The 23,800-nt window shown below is 40.5% G+C and overlaps 3 protein-coding genes across 6 annotated transcripts; 1 reads left to right on the top strand and 2 right to left on the bottom strand.

Annotated features, from left to right (window-relative positions):
• Positions 1-1,919: 1,919 nt before the first annotated feature.
• Positions 1,920-19,562, bottom strand: LOC128305311 (lysophospholipid acyltransferase 6). 2 transcript variants are annotated; one of them, XM_053042694.1, is made up of 6 exons: positions 19,541-19,562; positions 18,222-18,553; positions 5,076-5,299; positions 4,674-5,013; positions 4,465-4,603; positions 1,920-4,400 (listed from the first exon to the last, which is right to left on the bottom strand). In XM_053042694.1, the coding sequence occupies exons 2-6, from the start codon at positions 18,318-18,320 to the stop codon at positions 3,016-3,018; spliced, it is 2,187 nt and encodes a 728-aa protein (XP_052898654.1). In that variant the 5' UTR covers positions 18,321-18,553; positions 19,541-19,562; the 3' UTR covers positions 1,920-3,015. The 2 variants fall into 2 exon arrangements, with proteins under 2 accessions (XP_052898654.1, XP_052898653.1); XM_053042693.1 differs by lacking the exon at positions 19,541-19,562 and having other exon boundaries at positions 18,222-18,967.
• On the top strand, positions 19,464-21,189 carry LOC128305313 (DNA repair protein complementing XP-A cells homolog). Of its 2 annotated transcripts, XM_053042698.1 has the most exons (3): positions 19,464-19,614; positions 19,798-20,990; positions 21,084-21,189. In XM_053042698.1, exon 2 carries the CDS (start codon positions 20,149-20,151, stop codon positions 20,983-20,985), a length of 837 nt encoding a protein of 278 aa, XP_052898658.1. In that variant the 5' UTR covers positions 19,464-19,614; positions 19,798-20,148; the 3' UTR covers positions 20,986-20,990; positions 21,084-21,189. The 2 variants fall into 2 exon arrangements, with proteins under 2 accessions (XP_052898658.1, XP_052898657.1); XM_053042697.1 differs by having other exon boundaries at positions 19,798-21,092.
• On the bottom strand, positions 21,159-23,687 carry LOC128305312 (protein tumorous imaginal discs, mitochondrial). 2 transcript variants are annotated; one of them, XM_053042696.1, is made up of 6 exons: positions 23,425-23,687; positions 23,122-23,330; positions 22,421-23,028; positions 22,072-22,351; positions 21,936-21,999; positions 21,159-21,316 (listed from the first exon to the last, which is right to left on the bottom strand). In XM_053042696.1, the coding sequence occupies exons 1-6, from the start codon at positions 23,651-23,653 to the stop codon at positions 21,159-21,161; spliced, it is 1,548 nt and encodes a 515-aa protein (XP_052898656.1). In that variant the 5' UTR covers positions 23,654-23,687. The 2 variants fall into 2 exon arrangements, with proteins under 2 accessions (XP_052898656.1, XP_052898655.1); XM_053042695.1 differs by lacking the exon at positions 21,159-21,316 and having other exon boundaries at positions 21,568-21,999.
• Positions 23,688-23,800: the final 113 nt, after the last annotated feature.

Raw genomic sequence — 23,800 nt, 5'->3', positions numbered from 1 at the left:
TTCTTGACAGTGTTGTAACCATTTGATCTTTTTCGTGTATTGGATCTCATCGTTGGAGTGTTTTTCCGTTTTTTCTTAATTATCGGTTTTTAGTTTCCCCGTTACATATTTTTCGAATTCATATAGGTTCGGAGTAACATGACAGACTGACTTTATAAATTTTTTCTCGCTGGGCTGGTTCTGTAATTGATGCAAGTTGTAAATTGCCTTAGTAGCACGCGTTTCTTCAAATAGTCACTCTGCCATGGAATATACTGTTGATTCTAGCATTAAAATATTATTTTAACAAAACAAGCATTCCTTTCGCTAATTACACTGATCAATCCAAGAGTTGCAGACATTTTCGGTCCACTCGTTCAGTCCATCAAATAGCTTCTATCTAATTTTTATCCTCTAAAAAATTTCTTTCACTTTTGCACCTTAAAATCCTGTCATTGAAGAGTATTTTAAACACTCTCCTTATTTAACATCAAATATAACAGAAAAGAAAAATAATGTAAAACAGCGTAAAAGACGACGTTTAGCCACTAGCAATAATGACCTGGCGGTGATACTTGAAAAATATTAAAATTATTTGTGAAAAAATATAGTGAAAACCCACAACCTCTTTGGGTTGGGCATAATCTGGATATTTCACTGATCTGGGTATTTTTCAGCATCGAAAAAAGGAAAAATACTGTGCTTGAACAAAATTGACTTCTTTATCAGAAGCACAGTTGTTCTCATCGTTGAAAGGGAATTAATCCCTAATAATTATAAAATTGTTCCTGTAACACTCAGTAATGGAACAAAAAAAAAACGTATGCATTTTTAGATCCATGTTCATCCCTTACTTTGATGGAGGAAAAAATGGCAAACAAACTTCAACTTAATGGTACAAATGATCCATTAACCATGATTTGGACACATAATTTATCCGTAAAGGAAAACTCCAGTCGTAGAGTACAATGCTCAATTCAAGGAAATCTTGATCAGACAACATATCAATTAAAGGGAATAAGAACGGTTGAAAATTTGAAACTAATACAGCTATCAAGTTGGCAATTACTGAAACCTCAAATACAGGTTCTGGAAAATTTGCTCACTGTTTATTTGAAGTAGATAATATTATAACAAGATGCGAGTAGTCCATTGACTCAAGATTTGAATCAGGTTTCTTTTCTGAATTTGTAAAAGTCTCCAAGGAGCAGTGCAAGGATGCTATCAATCAAAGAAGAATGGCCCTCAGATACAGAGCAATGGATATGAAACTTGACTGGGCAGGCCAAGGCTCCGTTAGCTTTGAAAGCCGTGGATCTATATACAAAGGGTCTTGCACCCCTGGAGTACCTATATATGTTAAAAAAAAATCTGGTACGACAAGCCGGTAATATCCACAAAGCTCAATTAATATATAGGTTCTGGAAAATCCATGATATTTTATGAAGAGGAAACAGTGACAATTCCAAATAGAGAAACATGCAAGCATTCACTTGGGTGCTGCGCCACGCCCAACTACGAAAGCGTATTCTGGGATGTAGAGACTCCCAAGCGCTCAAATGGTAACAAGATTTTGGTTTACCTTTGGTCCAGCAAATTTGTTGCAGAACGCAATTTTCCGGAGAAAACTTCGGGAGGTCACGCTAAGGAATGGTCTTAAGGTCCTTAGCTTTACCGCAAACAAATAAGAATTGGATTTCTGCCCGAAAGGCGTTATTGTATCCAATTGTTATTTAAACTTCCCGCTAGTGTTCTCGGTACATGGCAACATATGCCGCAAAAGTGTATCAATAGAAACTCTAATAGTTCGGATGAGGGCAGAAGACCCGGATGAGATTTAATTCATAACCTTAAAGGAGAACGTCTCGATTTTAGTATGCTTAAAATCTCATCCGGGTCTTCTGCCCTCATCCGAACTATTAGAGTTTCGATTGATACACTTTTCCAAGTGTAAATTTCCATTCGTCGGGATAATGTTCTTTTTTAGCACATGACATATATGTTAGTTATAAAAAATTCATCGCATAAAATGATATATTTCGTACTTATTGGCAGCAGAAAATCAGCTAAACTTGGAAAACATTTTCGAGAACGAGGGAAATTCAATTATCACTCATGGCTAAACACTTCAAACCTTCCTTTAGTTACGTTTTTCCGTTAGATTTGTTCCTAACACTTTTGCACTATGTTCTAACTTCTGGTGGGTTGGGACCTCTTTTCTGGAAGCAACTGAGTAATGGAGAGCAATATTGTTTTGCTTTAGTTGACTTGTGCATTAGATTACGCGACATTGTTATCGATACACTCATACTCACACCCAACAAATTTACACACACACACATTTACATACACGTACGAAATATTAATATATAACAATAGTGTTCTTTTGTGTCTAAAAAATATAGATCCCTTTCTTGGCTCTGCTCTGGGGTTTCACTGCGATAGTTATCGAAGTGCTAATAGTGATAATAATTATAGCAGCGTTACGTTTGGCGCGATCTGCTGCTGGCGATTACTTTACAAAGCATCATTATGTGATTGATTTGTTGATCGCTCGAACTGCATTCATTAAGCAACTTGCTACCAGATAGGCAATGTAAGGGAAATTAATGGTATATATCATTTGGCCCTACAAATTGCAACAGAAGTGTTCCCTGAAATATAGAAAAAGAAATTTATATATCCTCCATATCTTTATTATAAGATATGATTCTTCATTGTCGTTTTGCTCGTTAGTAGAATACGAGAAAATATTGGTAGGCTATACCATTCAACTTTTTGCATCGATGTGGGACAAAGTTGCACAGTTAACGAAAAACAAACCTATAAAAATCTACCACACTGTCACCATCTATTCATGTCCATTGTGCGTAGTACATGTGTGCGTATGATAGTTTAGCAAATACTGCCTAGGAACTCACTTTACTTTAAAAAAATGATCCGTCAAGGGGCAATAGATGAAAAGAATGTTTGACTGCTTTTAACCACTTCAGCCATTTCTGCATGCCTGTATGGGTTTGTGTTCTTGTTTTTTTTTTACTTTGCATGCCCATTACTCAACACGGCCGGCAAAACAGTAACTTGCTGGACGGCAGCATTCAGCGCATCTATCTCTTTCTTTAGGAACGCATTGCTGCTGGTGGTGGTACTGTTTCCGGTAGTGGTGTTACTGTTACCATCTGCATTTGCATTACCATGCACTAGCCCGGTGCCACCGTTTGTCTTGCGAGGAATGTACAGACCTCCGTTTGTTTCGTCCGGCATACGCATCAGATCATCCTTCAATTCGACAAAACCCGTCACCGTCTTGTCGATGAACTCTTCTATGCTACGCGTCTCCTGTTCCAGCTTCTCTTTAATTCGCTCCCGCGTCAATTTCGAACCGCTCTTTCCATTAGCAGTAGAGGTTCCACTGTTAAAGTTGGTGGTGTTTGTAGTAATAGTGGCACTGTTGTTGTTATCCTCTTCGGACAGGAAATCGTCAGTCTTTTTGTGGTTGCCATTGATGTTGCTGGTGGTTGAAGTGGTGGTTAGACAGAATGGATCCACTACATCGTGGACCAATTGTTGGGAGTCAGCGGAGGACAATTGGGTGTTGGAAACATCACTTCGGCGACCATTTTCACCACCACGAAATCTAATCCCAATGCCATTATTACATTCAGCTTCTAATGCGCTACTTTCCGCTCTATCCTCATTTCGAGTGCTTTGAATATCGGTCGGCTGATTGTCCACGGCGGCTGTAAGTTTAGAGCGAACATTCACCGCTTTGCCGCTGGCCTCTTCACGTGGTACGTATTTCGATAAAATAAACACAGTGGTCAGAGCGACTAGATGAAGGCACATAAACACATTCAGGTACATACGAAGACTAGCCTTAAACTCGAGCAGCACGAATGGAAAGGTCGCGTAACCCATGAAGACGCGTGTTACCAGACACGTCAGTATGTCATAAAATAATCGCGAACTTCCCGTACGTTGAAACGACGGCCGGAACAGTTTACGAGCGATGCGCGCCGCCATCACTATCAGCGCACCGGTAGCGAACGTCATGTAATAGCCCGGATAGAATCCGTGCCAGAGAGCGCTCAGGCTGAAGGTTAGAACTGTGCCGTAGCGTTTCGGCACTCGCTCAAACACGACCATGCGCAGCCAACGGTTGGTTCCGGTATTCCACGCATTGATGCAGTTCCGGAAGTTGGTGCCGAACTCAAACTCCATCACCTGAATATTGGATAGCATATCCCAGCGGGGCGTTACACCATCCCGCTTGTCATAACCATTGAAGCCTAGCCCAGAATTGTTGCAGATCGCGTCGGCCATCAACCAGGCAAAGTAGTATTTGAAACGGACAGCCGTCGTGGCCATCATCATGAACCACAGGGTGTAGAAAAAGCCCGAACTTTCGATAAAGCCGTCATCTACAAATGCAAATGATTGTCAGTCTGATTGTCGTTTTTGGCACAAAAGATGATTTCGTCCTACCTTTCATCGTTTTGATAGGATATATAGTAGCGAACTTCACAAATATCAAAGCACACACCAAACTTGCGACAACTTTCTTCACGACTACTTTCACTGGGGATGGTTCATGAACGATCTTTTTCTCGATGTCGTACTTTGCCTGCAAGTAGGAGAAACACGCGAATAATTAAAAAAAACATTCAACAAACCATCAATATTCCGTTACTCACATTTGCGGATGTCTGTTTTATGATATGACAACCTTCAATAAAATCAATGTAGTCCTTATAAAACACCAACGGACCTGCCATGAGTCCCTGGAAATGCAGAGTATACGAGAAAAATTCTAACGGTGATGGAAGCTTTCGAATGGCATGCTGCTGCTGGCTCTGTGTTAAATCGTTCATTTCGCGCGTGAAGCCGTCGTGAATGCTGAATGCTAGGCTGGTCACCTTCTGCGTGATGATCATAAGCGGTCCGGTGATGTCGAGCGAGTACGATCCGTAATCGTAGTATTGGCGATGCAGATGAATACAGGATAAGTAGAACAATGCCACGACCATAACGAGTCTGAAAAAGTACGTAAACGAATTGGGGATCACACAATTTCGAAGGGTACTTGCATGTCTTACCGTTGAACGATTTGAGGATTCTGAGTGCGAATAACAACATAGCAGACGGCAGGGAGTCCGGCAATGTGGATCGCCTGCTGACCGAAGCAGAAGTAACCGAAAAACAAACCAATTACTAGCCCAATTGCGTGCCGGGTACTGGCCGACACCTTGGACGGATGCAGGTAAGATCGAAATGCTGAAGCTAGAATCAACGCCAAAAACTGTGTGATAAGAAAATTAACCTAAAGGGAGAAGAAATAAAAATAAATTAGTATATTTTATTCATTTATCTGACAGATTTGTACTCAATTAACAGAACACGCAGCGATCATTGGTATGAGAAAAAAATGAGTCACAGCTCTCATAATTGCTCACGTCATGTAAGTCATTATTTGTTTATCATTTATTCGTATATTATAATACATTAATTATTATAATACAATAGAAAGGCTATTGAGATCCTAGATTATTTTGCGAAAGAAATACGTTAAGACGTAAGGTTGTTGAAGAATAATTTCGCATATCACTTGTTTGTTTGCCTTCTCATTGCAGTATATTAGGAAACGATAAGGCAGATTAATTTGCCAAAAGGGGTGCACTGCGTAGGTGATCTTTTTGACGAGATGAGTTGACGGATGAGCTCTATAGGATTTTGATTTTCATCAACTCCTCAAGTTCCCTCAATCAATAATAATAATAACAATAAAAATAACAATAATGATTACGCATTGGGTGCACATCTAGAGAGGTTAGGACACATGTCGATACCAAGGTATGTGACTGGTAAACCTCCCAGTGTCTTTTCACTGTTCGGAGAAAGTAATGTCTCCCAACTAATATAAATTATAATATAAGCGATACAAGCCTGGCATTAAAAATATAACAGTAGCAATGCAACAAGCTTAGAAATAAATATAAATTTGATTTAAAAATTTACTTCCACAGCTCCTTTGTTATAGCAAAACAAAAGGAGGTTCAATCTTATCATTTTCGCCTGTCTGAAACGCTATAAAAACAACATAAATATATAAAACAACAAACAAATCTCATCTCGACGTAATGCTGATTGCGTATAGCTTTTGAAACCTTCTCATATTGCGATAGTATGTATCGCGGGTTCAACGAGTTCGCGATTGCTAATGGTTCCCCGTCTGGGAGCGTAAGCCAATCATGGAAAGCGCATGATGTTTCGCGTGATCTCATCCACAATGTGGATTTGCTTGCTGACAGTAGAAGTAATGATGACGGGAGCAAAGTAGGTACACAATCAAGTTGGTTAGGAACACAATTGGTCGGGGTGAAAAATAGCAACTATCTGACACTTCAGACAATCGCAAATATAATCCAATGAAAGGGAGTTAAGTCAATTAAGGTGGAGAAATTATACTATTCTTAATTTGGTCATTTGTTTGGTCAAATGTTAAAAAACATACAGAAAGATGTTCTACTACAACTTAATCAATGAAGAAATTTACATACTAATGTAATGAATCCAATTGCTGATATCTCAAAAGATATATACGACCTGTTACTCATATACACCAGGAAATAAGCGATCAAAATGTGCTCTATTAGCGCTAAAAACAAACAGTGAAATCACAAAAACAAAAAACTAAGTAATTTTAAACTTTCGAACCCTGTTGTGTTGGTTGAGCTAGTGCTAGGCCCTCGCACCACCTGGGTGAAATTGGCAAATGATAAAAACAAAAGCCTTAAGACCAGATTTTGGAACAAAAAACTGGGTCTAGCATTTATTATTGAATGTACATTGTCTTTGACAAGTTTACCGGCTGGTTTTTTAGTGTTTAGTGTGTCGATGTTAGAAATCAATACTACAATTAGTCACTTCGCGACGTCAGAGCAGTTAATTTGAAGAGCGATGGATATGACACAGTCAGGAATATTTCCTAGGTTAAGTGCTTTAATTGTAAATCTATGAATAATGGATTAGATTGGATGTTAAGGCTAATGTAGGAATATTATGCTGATTATAAGCTCATCCTTAGCTGCGATTAGCAAGCAACTATTCTGTAAACTATCCAACTGTTTTGAAAACTTAGCATTTCACAATACAATATAGCTGTGAAAATTCAGCTCAACTGTGGAAATTCAGAGAGAGTGAATGAGAGATTGTGTGTGTGTGTGTGTGTGAGAGAGAGAGAGAGAGATAGAGAGAGAGAGAGGAGGGGGGGGAGAGCGAACGATAGAGAGAAAAAGAGAAAAAAGCTCTCGCTAGCCATTGGCTTCAGCGGGATTAGACTACTCCTCTCGAACCAAGTACTAATTTTTACCGCAAATAGATTGACCTTGACCATAAACCATGCATTATGTACGATCAATCGTAAAATGGGTTTATAGCACCGTCAGTAATACACACTCCATACTTATTTACGTGCCTACGTCACCATGAGATAAGGAAAAGATTTGTATTACTATATAGCTATACATCGGTGTATCCATATTTACGCCATGGATACGGCCGTACTAAAGCTAAAGCACATACGCATGCCAAGACATATGCCTTTTCACATGCGCCAATGGAAAGCAGTCTGGAGACCTTGGATGGTTCAGTGCGCATGTATGTAAGCACGCGGCCCAAAGTAGGTTTTACGAGCAGCTGTGCATGTGCATCGACGCGTGCTCATGGGAAGGTTAAGTGTTTGCCACGGACAGTCCCGAGGCAGTATTTTAGAAATGATTTGTTTCATTTTAAAACCACTAACAGAGATGACCCAAAATACATGCATAGTTATACCTAATGGAGGTGGGCAAAATTTATTTAGTATCCTTATTTACACCAATGATAATTTTAATTTGGGCACTAGGCTGTTTTTGATTTGTTTATCTCAATCAAATAAAATACGACGTTTACATATCTAAATTCCCACCCGACAACAACAACTTACGTATTTTGTTGCGCCAATTTCGACGAAATAGGTTCGAATCCCTTCGAGAAGATCATCTTCAGCGATCATGACCTCGTCCATATGCTTCATAACGATGCAGATTATTTTTTACACAAGAATATCAACTGTTACTATCGTTGATCTGTACTCTGCTGGGCTATGTGGTTGTTTGATATTTGTAGCTTCATTCGCCTCTCTCAGCTAGGCTAATTAGTTGCACTTTACCTGTATCGGCCAAAGATTTTATCCCGGTTGTTGCATCGAAATGGTTTCGGCTAAATATTACGATAAGAAGATGAAGTATTTGATACATCCTGATTTATCTACCATTTCAAGAGCTTAGAGCCGCCGGTTCCGTACGACAAAGCCGATACAAAATCCCATCCGAACCGTCCTGACTATCCAGTTATGTGGCAAATGTTAATAAAACAAAATTCGTAACCACCAGACCAGACCCACACAAACCAGATCTTAAAAGTCGCTACGTCAAGAAGAAGGGTGAAGCTGTAATATTGATTGGAATATTTTGCGGATAAAGGAATCCACCGATGCAAGAAATATATAGGAAAAGGTTCCATAATTAACTATGTTGGAGTGGTAAAAAAAGATTGTAAGAAGAAAAGCGCATCATGACAGTAACATGAACGTCATAAATTGTTACATGGGAAGAACTGCAGAACATTTTGATGGTACGTTTTGAATCTGTACGAACTATGAATCCGGAAATTTTATATTAAGATATGGTTTTATCCAAAGAACCTGGTACAGACCTGCTTGAAAAAAGTTTTGTTTAGACATTTGACCAGCAGCTGACCGAAGCTTTACGAAAACGATCTAACCCATTTTTCCGAAGCTTAACTTGGCTTACGATTCGTATGGGGAGGTGACAAGCCTGAAAACGTCAAAATTGTCGCTTGCTTAGCGTATGATCGCGGCTATTAGTTGGTGGGATGACTTTGGAGGAGGTTGAGACTTGATTTATCATGGACAATTGAAGCGACATGTCCGATAACTGAACAGTCTTAAAGTGAAAAAATCTTTATAATTAATAATTAATTAGTGCCTCAAACAAGCGAACGAGAGATCTGTAGAAAAAAGGTGCCGTTTTGAAGCGGAGTCGGTTTTAGTATGCATATATATATATTATATAACATCCACCGAGCATCGCTTACCACGCTAATAACATCGAACAAACGTCAAGGTTAAAGTTGGCAACCCTTTGCATATAGTATAAAATGGGGGAAGAGTTAGGATTGCGCTAGATAGGTGTATTTCCCAATATCTATCGACATGCCGAAGTTATATTGACGGCAGGCTACTACTCCCAACGCAGGCAACGAAATAAACGCCACTCAAAATGTATTGCACTTTCAAACGTATGGTGCGATTCGGGGAAAGAACACGGATGGATATGACGGTGGTCCATCATCATTATGTTGTGAAAAACCGTACCAAAGTCAAAAACGATCGAATGGTGGTAAAATAAAATAGTTTGGCACCCTATGCAGGATACATCGTCAACACTACTACTACTATTACCACCATCTACTAGTAGTACGTACTCGCCTCCCCAAGGAGTGGAAACCCGAAATTGGAATATTCAAATATAGAAAAAAAATTAGAAGCAGCCATTCACACGCACGATAAGAACTTTACACACGTTTCCGCTGGGGTCGACCATTTCGACCCTTTATTGGTACAAAATCATGAAACACAGGTCAATGCAAATCGAAACACCGAATCATACACAGTCATTCCATCATACCATCTTCCTGCAATATAATGTCGATTATGGATCAACTTCCGATGAAAGAATTAGCTGCATTATTATTGCTCCGATTGTGAAAGGTGACGTTCTATATTTCCACTATCGATCACTATGTGGAATGGACTATGTGCATGATGGGTATGAAATATAATTCAAGATCGGCTCAAGACAGTTTTTTCATTTATTGTTTCAATTGTAAGAGCATGTTGGAAGCCTTTTTTGATCCAATGCCCGTTAATAAACGAGTCTACACACATCAACATTAATCCGTCTTAACAGAACGAACAGGAATAAGAAATACAACAACAACAAGTACCAAAGCGTTGTTTCTCTCTATCCTCATTAAGATACATTGCACCTCACTGGAACCACCCTGTACGAGTGTAGAATTAGCCAACGAGCGTTTTTTTTTAAATACGCTAATTAGGCCATTCTACACAACATCCAGATCGGCACAACAGACAGAAACAGAAATCATTAGAAGGCTAAACATTCATGGAACAACAACAAAGTGATTAATAATTTCACACTGAAAAAGGAATTTCCACAACGGAATCGAATTTAAAACGAGGTTCACTAACGCCAAAAGACACTGGAGTACTTTTTTATTTTGGCCTGGCGTGGTTCATAAGCTACGTAATAATTGCGAAACTTACTCAACAACCGTTCTCTCCACCATAACCAAATTTCTTTTTTAATTCTGTTCTGATGATGAGTCAGTTTAGGTTAAATAGGGGCATATTTGCAGTTTTCCCCATGTTTTTCTATTATCTATTAAGGCTAATTTTGTTATTATGTTATACGTATATTTGTTTTCGCCTTTTAGGTAATATACCTTGTAACGTTTTTAAATAAATTTGCTACCTAAGTTAATACACGTGACTTTCTGGCGGGCACATCAACGCCATCACTCCTTCTAAACTGTGCCCTACGACGCCCATCGTCGTCCGATGTCTTTCTATGGACACGACCGCTCATCGGTGCCTGGCGAGTCTAATTCGCTGTACGATATTGAGTTCACATAATTTCATCAGTGTAAATTAAGTTCGTTAGTGCAGCGGATCCTCAATTGTCCTTCCACACATACGAGGCTAAAAGCTTATGCTTAAGTTTATCTCCCTTCATCCCATACCTCAGTAATAATTCGATGAATTTCATATTCTAGTGCTGTCCCATATTACTTAATCAGTTCGACTACTATTCCGCCGGATCCTGGTGACTTGCTATTGTTGACCTGACTTATATCCTTTCGAGATTTCTCAATGCTAGCTGACGATAGTTGGCGCAAAAAACTAACAGGTTAACCTTATTTTTTCGCATACGCTAATGTTTACAACTAATTTGACTAAAACCGTTCTTGTCTTAATGAGCCTGAATGTGAATATTCTCGTATAAGGAAATTTGACTCCGTATAACGAACTGGAACGCAATGTTTACACCACTAAACAATTACGTCTCTGAGCGTGACGAAGCAGAGTGTGCTGTGTAAATATAAAAAGTGAAAATTGAATCCGAAAATTAACTACTTATTTATTAAAAATGTCCTGTTTTTCAAACAGGTTTTGGATATCAAAAGTAATGACATTATACTATTTATCACTATTTATGGATGTTAAGATTCATTTGTTTGAAAACAGGTGAAGTTCGGATGGGCGCGTCAGAATTCCGGTTCGGTTCGATAAATTAACTAGATATTACCGCCTTGACGGAATAAATATAAAGGTTCCACACGAACGCTAACACATTGGTTGTGTTACGAATTATGCAATCTACCCATGGCCTAAAATCGAAACCGCGAGTTTTGGAACAAGTCCGAAGGGCATGGAAGTCTGCCATTACCAATCGTATCGACATATTATTCGCTTTACTTTAGTCAGTTTTGAATCTAATGTATTTCAATTTACATATCAGCAAGATAAAAGTTCTGGAAGATTCGCCTCGTGACCACCAGTAGTTGTACTTCTGTTAATGAGGGAGATGTCCTTTAAACTTGAAATGCCGGTCGGAGCGCTGTCGCCTGTCAGCATTTCCACCCCAGCACTCCACACACGGAGACACACATTTAATTTTACCGAAATATTTCTTCTACTTTTATTACGTTTTTACTACAACGTCAAGTGGTATGGCCATATCTTTTCTGACTTTCTTTTGACTTTATTTCCCAATGGCGGGATAGTCAATTCTGCGTATGGGGGTTTGGTGCGGATGGGATTTTAAACCGGTCCTATCGGTCCTATACACCGTCGGGCCACCATATTCCATGTATTCAATCAACAATAATGACACCTTATTCGCGCGTTACACACCAAAAGTCAAGTTAGGTTTTAGTTGGTAAAAACGGTTTCCTTTTATTTTCCGGCGACATGGATGACCATTAGTTCATCGTACCACCCATCTTCGCCGCACTTCAACAGTTTTGTTCATCATCCCGCTCAATTTCCCCCTAGTCATGTGTATTTAATTTCCTTCCTTCCAAAAACTCATACACAAATACAGTCTAGCAGCTACTTCGACATTTCCCGGCGTGTACATACCATCAGCATTTAATCGGGTGACATTGAAGAGGTTGAAGTTGGAAGGTTAACGAACAACACAAACTGTGTGTGAGTTGGTAGGTGTGTCCGACGGAGGCTAAGGTTTCTTTTCGAGATGATTTTAAAAGCAGTCAAAAAAAGAAACCTAAGAGTATATCCAAGTGAGTGAGCACGTTTAAGCTTAGATTTGATTAAGTCATATGCTTTAACCACTACATCTACTAAAATGCATCTTACTCCACGTCAAAGTTAATTTGGTGAAAAAGTTTCTTACTGACGTCACCAATCATTGGTAGAAGAAATTGACACATCGTGTTTCCATACACCTCAAGAAGATCCACATGGATGACGAGTCTAAAAAGATTGGCCTTGTCTAACAACTTAGAAGATGAGCCGCACAAGACTTAACGAGCCTCGAGGAGAAAAACGGGTGTTTACACATTGGTCTTTGTTGTTCCTTCAAGTTTGAAACTTATGCGAACTTCAATGTTGTTGAACATGACAGTTTCAAGCAGACTTGGCAGTTCCATATGCACTGCAGATGAGGGAAGAAATAAAATGTCCAATAGTCATAGATTCTACTTCTGGACCTAGGTTAGACTGGAAGCACTAGAACTGAACTAAAACTAGAAGAACTAATCTTACTTTTTTAAATGGGATTTGTACCGGCCCTGTCGTATGGAACCGGCCCCAGTACCTAATACAACAGCGATCCGCTTCTACAACATTGTATTAGATAATAAAACAACTACAACCAAAATGGATCACAAGCAAATTCACAACACAAACGAAGACAAGGTTTGTCATATCCCACGGCCAATTTCCGTTTGAATGTAAATATCAATCGAATAAAATGGTTGAGTTTTTCTTCAGTTGTACGAAGCGATTTAAAGAGGTTATCAAATTCAAGAACTGGTCATGCTGGACATGGTGATTACTTAGGGATGACATTGAATGACGGACGCAAAGCGATGGGGATTGTAACAACACAAAATCGCGGCAATCTCGAGATGTATAATAAGCGCCTAGCGATTAGGAATGATAACGCTACTAATTATTTGTAACGTTCATTTTAAATTTTACCATTTAAGAACTCAATTTACAAATGTCGCATGTGTTACAAATACAAACGAATGGCATGTACATGTGAAACGCGTCCCATCTTCAGCCGTTTTTCATCACGTTTTAATGAGACTCACCAGCTTATGAACGTTAAAAAATTCAAGTTGAACATTCCATCGGAAGATGTGTGTAGATACTAGGGGTTCATTTTGCAAAATCGTAACACAACACTGACCGTCACCAGGGTACCAACAGACTTGTTCCAACAAACACATACGCGAAGGAGGAAGTTTTTTTACGGATGATGTCATTCATTAAATTACGCCTCACCACGACACGATGATTCAAAATACCGAAAACCAAGCGAATCGGTGACAACACCGTTATTGGGATAGTGTACAAGTGAAACGATATAGGAGGAGTAGAAATATGGTACATGGTAGAAGAAAGCAGGAAATTCACTGAATGCGGGACATCACATGGTGAAGCAATAGAGGTAACAGAGAATTGAATCAAAGACGTGGGACCCTCATCGCATACGACTCGCTTATTATGGCGATATAATTAATTGTAATAGTGAATTGTACGTGCACTCGATAGCGTCCACCGTTTGATTAACCAGTTTGAACTGGATTGAAAACACCTGCAGTCAAAAATGTGAGATGCGTAGCCCTGCTCATTCGAAATCTATTCCACATTCTAGCTTTTTAGAGTAACCAATCTTTAAACTCCTGCACGTAATTTAGAGTGTATATAGTTGGAGCCACTCGATCCCGGGAAGCACACAATCACCGCACACAAACCCGGCGATAAATTCAGCGTCGTTGACGTTCACGCGTATACTAAATGTTTTTTTCGATGACTTGACCCCACTTGCACACCTTTTCTGTCCAGGAGTGGTGGGCGATCGCTGTGTTAGAAAGCATTCATACTTCTCATAAAATTATGTGCGTGTACGTGTTTAAGCGTTGGAGGCGCATTGTTTAGAAATCGCGAAGTCAAGGCGCATACTAGCCCACACACGCAACAAATCTTCCCCCCCCCCCCCCCCCCCCCCTCTCTTCGGCTGTCCTAAACTTCGGAGTTTTATAGTATTGGTAGCACCGCCCTGAGTTGCACTACAGCTGGCATCATTACACTACTTCCGAGACCGTATTGAATGTGTATATATTTAATTTTATTAAATTAATTAATCGCTTGTGTGCGGTTAAATTCTTAACTTTGCGATCGCCACAAATGGAAATTTCTGTTTTTTGCTTAGGTGTCATGAATGTAATTGGACCATCAACCGTAAAACAATAATTCAAGATATAAAACCGCACTGCAGGTTACCGAAAGCAGATTGACAAGGTTTACAAGGATGATGAAGTGTAGTTAACACTCCACATGCATCAGTTTGGGCAGAAGAACCAACTTAACGTGCCACACATGGAAAAAAATAGTAAATGACTTCCCTACATGCATGTCACGTCTTGGGTTATGCATCCAATTCAAACGACCAACCACTTAATGAAGCACCACTTCTTGAAGTGACCTGTTGTTTTATACAAAACCAACAAACATGTATAAAACACCTAGCTTAAGATATTCACAACCTTTTCGTTTAATTTCGTTACTAGTTCTTCACGAACGAAGGTGAACTCATGAACGGTTATTTTTAATTCAATGACACCAAAAAGCGTACTACGCACGTGAGTATGATAAACTTAGAAAAAATTGAGAAAAAAAAACACAAACAATATCTCTCAACTCATTCATGGTTCATTCTTTCTCTCTTTCTCTTTCTCTCTCTCTTTCTCTCTCTCTCTCTCTCTCTCTCTCTCTCTCTCTCTAATCTAACTCTCTGGTTCTCCTGTTCGTTTACTTTGTGAAAAATAATATCTGGGCTGAGGTAAATTAAGCTCCTTGGGGAGCCAGAAAGGGGGGGTCAATTTTCTTCGAAACCTTCCTCCAACCTGCTCTACTTCTCCTATCGTTAAATCACCCAGGTTCTTCATTTAACCTTGATTTTCGGTGCTCCTTGAAGCCCTCGGGGCCCCGTGCGTAATCGGCGCCACTTTATCTGAAGCGCGTCTCTGAAGCCATATGCAAAGTAACATTGTAACTTTAGTCATCATATCTGAAAATGATAATTATTATAATGATCATGGATCATGATGCTGATCCTGATGATTTCGGTTATGTCACTCGATCATGTTTACTCATCTCTCGACTGACGCACTCTGTGGCTTGAAATAATAAATGACTGTAAAATATTACTTAGATAATGATTTAGAATGCTATCAGCGAAACGCCCTTTTTCCGTGGCAAACGGGAAAATGTTTAATAAAAACTCTAAATGTAATCGTGTAGTTCAGCGCCAGTTTAGTAGCCTTATTGTGGGTATATTAACAACACCTTCGAAACTGATTTGTATATGTCCTCACACCCTAACTTAGGAAAACGTTGGACAACTCTGACAGATTATTATCTACAACTATGTTGGACAACTATGACCTGCTATGAGATGTGCTAGTGTTGTTCTGCAGTTAATACTAAATTACCGCCAGACGAACAGTATTGAATTGTGTGTACATGTGTTAATCGTTTCTTCTGTTAATTGTCTGTTCACCGGAGCGCTATACCGGACACAATCATCTTTGTACTCCAGATTCTTCTTTGATCTGAGGCGCATGGTCGCAATTTCCGACATGACAATGTAAATATATCACCCACCCATTATTCAAAAATCATACACCAGTTCATCGCGCTATTATTCAAAATGAAACCGATACCGAAACTCCCGTCCTCCGCAATTCCTCCGCTGGATCACGATCCATACAGGTAGTTAGTCATCTCCCAAGTAAACATGCCGAAAAAAATTCACCACGAGTGGACGCATTGCAGTAGTGAATCTGAACTGTCTATTTTTTTGTTGTTGCGGTACAAAAAGACTGGTAAATGGTGACAGACAATATGATCAACAAGTCTGGGTCGATAGATCGAACTGCGCTGCCTCCAATACTTAGATCCAACAAGGGAAGCCCACCATCCTCAGAGACGCTGAGGTTGAGACACGAACGTTGGCAGTATATGTAGCGAGTTTGGAGAAGCTACAAGCGGAATGGAACACTTCGATCAGTTCGTCCCGGAACGAACACCAGTCAGGCACCAACTACGGAGGCCACCTAAGACATACGGAGACGCCTGAGAAGCAGAAGGATCGAACGACTCAGAAGGCAAGCTGCCCAGCGGGATGCTGGGAGTCGTTGACAAAGAGGACCTCGGCGTACTCAGTCAAGTGTATCCTTCGAAACCAGGATGGCATTCTAGTTGACGTTGACATGACTCCTGGACGAGAAGACTTACTGAGGCCTGCAGAGCAGGCGTCCATCACGGAAGAAATACATGCAGGGTGTTAATGTTATCATGAATATCAACGCCATAGTCTGATTATGAAGCGCAGGATTATGAAGCGGAAAATCGAATGAATGAAGATAATAACTGAGGGAAACGCCCTTATTGGGAAGTAAGTTTAGGAAATAGTGTATAGTGTTTGACTGTCTAACCAAAATAAAGAGCCTTGAATTGATTAATTCCTCTATTCCTCCCATTCTGCCCTTGTGGAGGTTCGTGGAGTGGAGTCCACTGGGCTACCATGACAGTATAAATGAGCATAAATGCCACTAGCTACTGTACCAGTCGTACAATCCAACAATCCGTACATAATAATAATGAGGATGATTTTTACTTATCCTTTTACTTTTTTATCCTTATACTTTTACTTATGAGGATGATACTTTATGATATGGCGCAACAAATGTATTATACATCCAGCACTCTCAAACGTTCCTATTTTAAAGCTACCCAAATTAAGCAAGCTCATTGAGTGGCAAAAGTTTCTAGAAGCAGAAGCAGAATACTGCGCAAAACATGATAAACATGTCAAACGTTGATTAGTTTATTGCAGTTGATAAACTTGCCGCGAATAATAAATACGTACCTACTTGTCAAACTCTTCACTGCTTCCCTTCGTACAACAAACAAAGTCGTTTATCTCGAAAAACGGTATTGATTAGATATGAAAAGACACATTTTTTTCACGGGTTTGACGAATTTCTTCTTTCCAAGATGTTGCTAAAGTTCTGTGTACGCTCGTTGCTGTGTACGCTAAAGTTCAGCGAATAACTTTTACAAACATAGCAAAATTACGGAAAAATGTATGCATCCTCAAACCGCATTGAGGCAAAGGTAAATGGTTTTATGCAATTACGAATGGTAATTTGAATTTATCGTAAATTTTATAGATTGCTACTATTTCATTGGAAGTTTATACGCCTAAAATGCGGAACACTGCGCAACGTACCAAAAAATACTAAAGTATTTTCACAAATCAATCAAGACAAATCAATTGTCGATTTTCGTGTTAGTTCCAAAGAGAACTGTGCCCAAACATTTGTAAATCAAAATTTCCACTAATTTAGTTCGAGAATGCAGCAGAGTGGAGTCATCCCTATCACATTGACGTGCCGTGAGACTATTGAGAAAAATCGATGCCAGTCAAGTAAGCAACACCCTAGCCAACCCCCAATTCAATTGAGGAAAACAAAAGAAGATGCGTGTCTTGCGAGCCGCCGTAATACCAGAGGCAAAGCGAAAATGACAACCGACCAGACAATTACGTTTCTTTTTGTTTTTTGAAATTTTGGGAAACCCGTTCAATTAATCGAAATCGTGTTTCTCGTCGTTTTTAATCGTCTTCGCAGTAGTAGAAACTCGCACTATCAGCAGATCAGTGTCTGAGCAAAATGGTCAATTATTCAACTCACAGTGATGCACAAATATATGTTCACACCCAAACATACCTATCGCAAGATATTAAGTACGGTTATATGATATGCAATTTGAAACTTACCAAATCTACCGATAAGCCACAAATATCGGCAAGCCAAGTGAACACGCGACTTCCGTCATAGTAGGCGTTCGCCCCGATGATCGTAGCTATTTGTTGCATCTTGTTGATGGAGTGCCTTTCCTCTGCGTTGTTATTGTTGTCGCCGTGTTGGCCGTGATTGTAAGAACACAGTCAGTGAGTCTAGCTAGGCCGAATGCCTCTGCTGACGACCACCTTCACCGATCGACTATTCTTTTTCTTCTGAATAATCGCGGTTTATCAACTTCACGCACCAGGTTCCCTTGATTGCGAGGATGAGAGTATGTGCTGACCTGGATAATGACGGTGGATGACTTGGTGGGATATGATAATAATGCACACCCGTTTGCGTTTTCGCGTTGACCCTTACGCACACTAAAACCGGCTCAGCGAGATCGGATGATTTCCGATGACAAGCGAACAATACCTGCCTCCTCTGCTGCTATTCCTCTTATTTGGTTGATAATCCGCGAGAAGAGTACCAACTCAGTGCTCTATTTATCTAGCTCCGTTCCGTTCGGTCTCACGCGCGCGACAATAAAAACAAACGGCCCTGGCTTTAGCACACAACAATGGAACAAAGCATTCCGTGAGCAACGGGAAACCACTCTTATATACCTACCGGTCACCTGTGTGTCGCGAAAATTTAGCAAAATATAAGGTTTTCCCAAATTCACTAGACCTTCTTTACATAATTCTCACAACACAAAATCATCATCAACCTGGATACCTTGTGATAGGACTCGTATCACACACATACACACACGCGCGCGCGCGAACCAGTAACTCCACAGGGAAGATTGGTTTGTAGTGGCACTGAATCTATCGGACGTTTTACAACTGCACAGATTCCCCCGTTCGTCTACACATCTATTAACTGACCCATTACCTAGTGCACCGGGTTTGTAAAGGTGTTTTGCTCACTCAACACTCAAAGGAAAAATATATCTGCCACTGATGCTGATTGCATGTCGTGTCGGTCGTCTTCGTCTCAGGGTGGATCTGGTAAATTTGGCCGTGACACATGCGCTTACTTCAAGATGCTGCGGAATTGTTACGGAGGGACGAACTGGAAAGTAAGTTACGAGAAGTGGCCGGTTGACCGCGAACAGCTTTCCGAATAAGTGTGAGAATAAATCATTCCGAGTGCCCGCAATACCACAAACTTTGTGAACCGAATAGTGCTCCAATAGCTTAATGTTTATTTTATTCGTAAAACGACCCAAATAGTTTGTAAATTCTACCATTCGCAAACGAAGCAAGCTTAAAAGGTTTAATTACACCCGTCACGTAGTTCTTACTGCTGTTTGTGCTTCAGTGATGTGTTGTTTGCTAGCTCCGATAGTTTCTAAAGCCATGGCCATAACATGCACAGGTTAGTTCGCTCACTCTGCTGTTTGACAGGTCACATGGTACACACTGTTTCTTTTCTTATCTTATTGAATTAAAGTTTATTAAATATGATTTTTTTAGTAACATTGTGACGTTTCACTTTGATATAAAATTGGTTTCCAATAAATATTAACTGTATTTCAAAATAAATTATCGTACTCTGTAGGTGGCTAACGAAATCAAACCAGTACAGCGAGTGAGATTGTACCTTGTACCAACGTAGTTTGACATTTGCTGCTCGTCGAGTAATTTGATAAATCCGTAAACTGGAAAATCGAACAACGTAGCGAATATTATAGGTATACTAAGTTAATTAGTGTACTTATAATGAGCATGCATTTTGCTTATGTGTAAAATATATGATATTACTTTTTATATTGAACATCAAAGGCGCAATTTTCGTTAAAGATATCGAATTAGTTTTCGTATTTGGTTTGACAATCGGATGGAGCTTGTTTATGCGATTTCGCAACTTTGTTTGTCGTCGAAATAATTGCTTCTGAAACGCCCATTGAAAATGAGCGGAAAAAAGGGATGCTGTTCGAAGCAGGAAAGCTTGTCCGATTACCAACGTAGACGTATTGAAGAAAACCGCCAAAAAGCGATCAATTTGCGGCAGGCCCGGCTTTTAACGCATCCGTACAGTTCTGACAAGAAACAGCCCGAAACAGCCGTTTCGGTAAACAACGTGATAAAAGTGTCTGGAACAAAGTACATCGACAGTGGTGGTGGTTTTCTGATTGAGCAACGGACCAATCCGACCGAGGAAGAAATTGGTGAACGATTAGAACCAGTACCGGAAACGGATGCGATACCCCTGCCCATCGAGTACGACGAATGTTTGGAGTGCAGTGATCGGATAGCGGACTCGTACCTACTTAGTACATTCGACTATTCGGTGTGCGATGCATGCCGAGAACCGGACGGTCAGCATTCGCTAATCACACGTACAGAGGCTAAACAGGAGTATCTGCTAAAGGACTGCGATTTGGACAGTCGTGAGCCACCCTTGAAGTACATAAGCCGCAAAAACCCGCATAATGTTCGATGGGGTGAGATGAAACTGTACTTGCATCTACAGATCGAGAAACGCGCGTTAGAAGTTTGGGGCAGCGAGGAGAAACTAATGCAAGAAAAGCAAGAACGGGAGGAAAAGCGTGAAGTTGCAAAGGTTAAGAAATACAACAAGCGGCTGAAGGAGCTACGCATGGATGTAAGGAGCAGTCTGTACGATAAAACGGTTCAGGTGCACGTACACTCCTACGGTGATTCAGAGGTATACAACGAGGTAGAAGACAACTACACGAGAACATGTGAATCCTGTGGACATTTGGAAACGTACGAGAAAATGTAAACAGGGTACCATCTCCGATAGCTTAATGATAATGGCTACATGTTAGATTTGCGCTCACGTTTTGTATTATTGCTATTTTGTAATTATCATTAAAACAGATAATTTCAGTTCAACTGGAGAAAAGAAAGGTTTCAACTGCTTCAATTTTTACACCTGGATCACTTTAAACTAACTTAATTGCTGCTTCGCGTCTGAGCCGCTTCCTCCTCCTTTTTTGTATTTGGAGTATCCTTTTCGTCTAAACTGGTCGTCGGAAGAGGTTTGCGGTCTTTCAGCGCTTCACGCACAATATCCGTTAGCTCCTGAGGCTCCGCATAGGATACCTTCCCACCTGCAACAAACGAATCGTTATGAACACGTTGAATGAAAGTTAGCGGATTACATTGGAACTGGGGACACTCTACGGTAAAGAATCGAACAACGATTGTTAAGGGTGATTGTTGGTTGTTTATTAATTTAAGCTTGTATTTTCTTCCAACGTTAATATATCTACTCTTATTCCAATCTAGCACCAATTACACAGTCTACACCACTTAACAATCGTTGTTTAATGACGTTTAATGCGTTTCGGCTCTTATACGTTCAGGGTTCATTTCGCGGACTTATCAGATCCTTGTAGGTCCCGCGGGCTACCCGTTGCCGCTCGAGCGCTGCCATTCGTTCGCGTTCGAATTGAGCGTCTGTTTGTTTGTTTGTGTAATATACAAACCAACCCATCACCAGCAGCGCACCAAGGGCGTAATAAAATCGGGTATCAAACCGCTCCTTGCGATATTGAGTAGTATCAGTTGAATCATGTGGTTCATACTTATCGTAGCCTTCTTCATCGCGGGAACCCTGTGTGTGCTTCGCAGATACATTTGAAGGGGACCATGAGGAAGAGGAAGTGGGAAAGGAAGCCGTGGAAGAACCGCCGCTAGATGTGCCTGAACTGGAAGATGAAGACTTACCGTCGGTTTTGAACGTAACGCCCATTATCTGGCCGGGCGTGTCGTCCTCGAGTTCAGCATATGCCTGGAAATGTGAAAAAAAAACACTAGCATGCAGAAATGATCGATAACAAGTGCTTGCATAAATATCCCGTACCTGTATAAGCGCTTTTTGTTTAGGTGTTAGCTTAGTTGGAATTTGAATTTTTAAATGTACATAATGGTTTCCACTGCCGTAGCTATTCACTCGCTTCAAACCTTTTCCGGTGAGCGTTATTCTTGCGTGTGAGGAAGTTCCGGGTGCAATTTGAATCGTTTGATCTTCGTACACACCCTGGACCCGTATCGTTCCACCAAGCATAGCTTGCGAAAGCGAAATATTTGCATCCGTGTGCACGTCTGCGCCATCCCTTCTAAAATAGCGGCTTTTTTCGACTCTAATGAAAAAATTGTTGATTGATTAGCTTTCAAATTTGTAATTGGAGAATCTTTCCATGATAATATACCTAAACGTAATGAAGATCTCTTTGCTTCCAACATTCATCCGAACAGTTTGTCCGTCCTCAATTCCGGCTGGTACGGGAACTGTTATTCGCTTTCTCTGTACAGTCTGCCCCTTGCCACCACACTCCAGACAAGGATACTTGATATACATCCGAGTGCCTTGACAGTAACGACATGTTGATCGCATCACAAACGGTCCTGTCGAAATGGTTTCCATTCCGGTGCCATTACAGTACTGGCATTTCCCCGGTTTGGTGCCCGGTTCGCAACGTGAACCCGTACACTTGGGACACGTATCGACCACATTTACGTCGATATCCTTGTTAACACCCCGTGCAGCTTGGGCAAAGGTAAGATTCATCATGACCTCCTGTGCGCCGCCAAAACCAAACTTGGAATCGCTAAAATCTTCAAACCCTGACTGAAATCCACCGTCTCCGAAGATCTTCCGGAATAGCTCTTCTGGATCGATTGTTGAACGGAACTGCCAGTTTTGAGAGAATCCCTGCGGTCCCGCACCTGATCCCGGACTGCTACCCGAGCGACCCATCTGTTCGGAAGTTTGTCCGAATGTGTCATACTCACGACGTTTCGTTTCATCGCTCAAAACCTAATACGAAAGACGGGCACGTAAGAATTGTATTGTTGTGTACCGTTATGTAAGATTGCACTGCACGTCAAGAAATGTCGTGGTTGATTTTACCTCGTAGGCTTCGGAAACTTCCTGAAATTTTTTTCCCGCATTCGGATCGTCCTTGTTAGTATCGGGGTGATATTTCTTCGCTAGCTGATAATACGCCTTTTTGATTTCCTTTGATGAGGCGTTTTTCGTGACCCCGAGCGTGGTGTAATAGTCCTTTTTACGCAAAATGTTTGAAGTGTAAAACGACCGCGTGCTCCGTAAAGTGTTGCCTAGAAGGAATAGAAAATGATTTTTTCAGATGTTGCATTTGCTACGATGGTAATAAAATATGATGCAATATGGGTATAATCTTCCGCAACTCACATCTGGAACTCGATGGCTCGAGTCGCTGGAGACGGCGATCATTGGTGGTTGCCGGCGTGAACAAGGGCCTGCTAATGAGTTGCTGGTTCGAGATGATGCAATTGCATGCGCTACCCGCGGCTAAAGCGAAATTGGCCACACCGATGGATGCAGACCGGCTCGGGAATCTGTTGTTTAAAAAGCCAAAACTTTTCGGTGAAATAAATTGCAGTATTCCTCGCGAACCCATTTTTTCGCGGACGATTCGATACTTTTTGGTATGTTTTTACTGCCGGAACGAACTGTCAAATTCGTTTTGATAATTTGACATTAGTACGAAGATTTTCGAAGATTATTAAATATGGAAAGGAGATTGATGAAAATAGATTTGATCTGA

Source organism: Anopheles moucheti, chromosome 3, assembly GCF_943734755.1.
Source record: "Anopheles moucheti chromosome 3, idAnoMoucSN_F20_07, whole genome shotgun sequence".
Classification (NCBI taxonomy): Eukaryota; Metazoa; Arthropoda; class Insecta; order Diptera; family Culicidae; genus Anopheles; species Anopheles moucheti.
This window is presented reverse-complemented; position numbering and strand designations above follow the sequence as displayed.

What these genes read in the sequence shown, in the direction of transcription:
- LOC128305311 (XM_053042694.1), bottom strand. Translation starts at nt 18,320, where the DNA reads ATGCAACAAATAGCTACGATCATCGGGGCGAACGCCTACTATGACGGA. An exon ending in AATCCTCAAATCGTTCAACG is followed by an intron (nt 5,014 to 5,075) that starts GTAAGACATGCA and finishes GTACTTTTTCAG; the next exon opens with ACTCGTTATGGTCGTGGCAT. An exon ending in TCCTATCAAAACGATGAAAG is followed by an intron (nt 4,401 to 4,464) that starts GTAGGACGAAAT and finishes TTGCATTTGTAG; the next exon opens with ATGACGGCTTTATCGAAAGT.
- LOC128305313 (XM_053042698.1), top strand. Translation starts at nt 20,149, where the DNA reads ATGAGCGGAAAAAAGGGATGCTGTTCGAAGCAGGAAAGCTTGTCCGAT.
- LOC128305312 (XM_053042695.1), bottom strand. Translation starts at nt 23,653, where the DNA reads ATGGGTTCGCGAGGAATACTGCAATTTATTTCACCGAAAAGTTTTGGC. An exon ending in GAGATCTTCATTACGTTTAG is followed by an intron (nt 22,352 to 22,420) that starts GTATATTATCAT and finishes TTTTTTCATTAG; the next exon opens with AGTCGAAAAAAGCCGCTATT. An exon ending in AACAAAAAGCGCTTATACAG is followed by an intron (nt 22,000 to 22,071) that starts GTACGGGATATT and finishes TCACATTTCCAG; the next exon opens with GCATATGCTGAACTCGAGGA.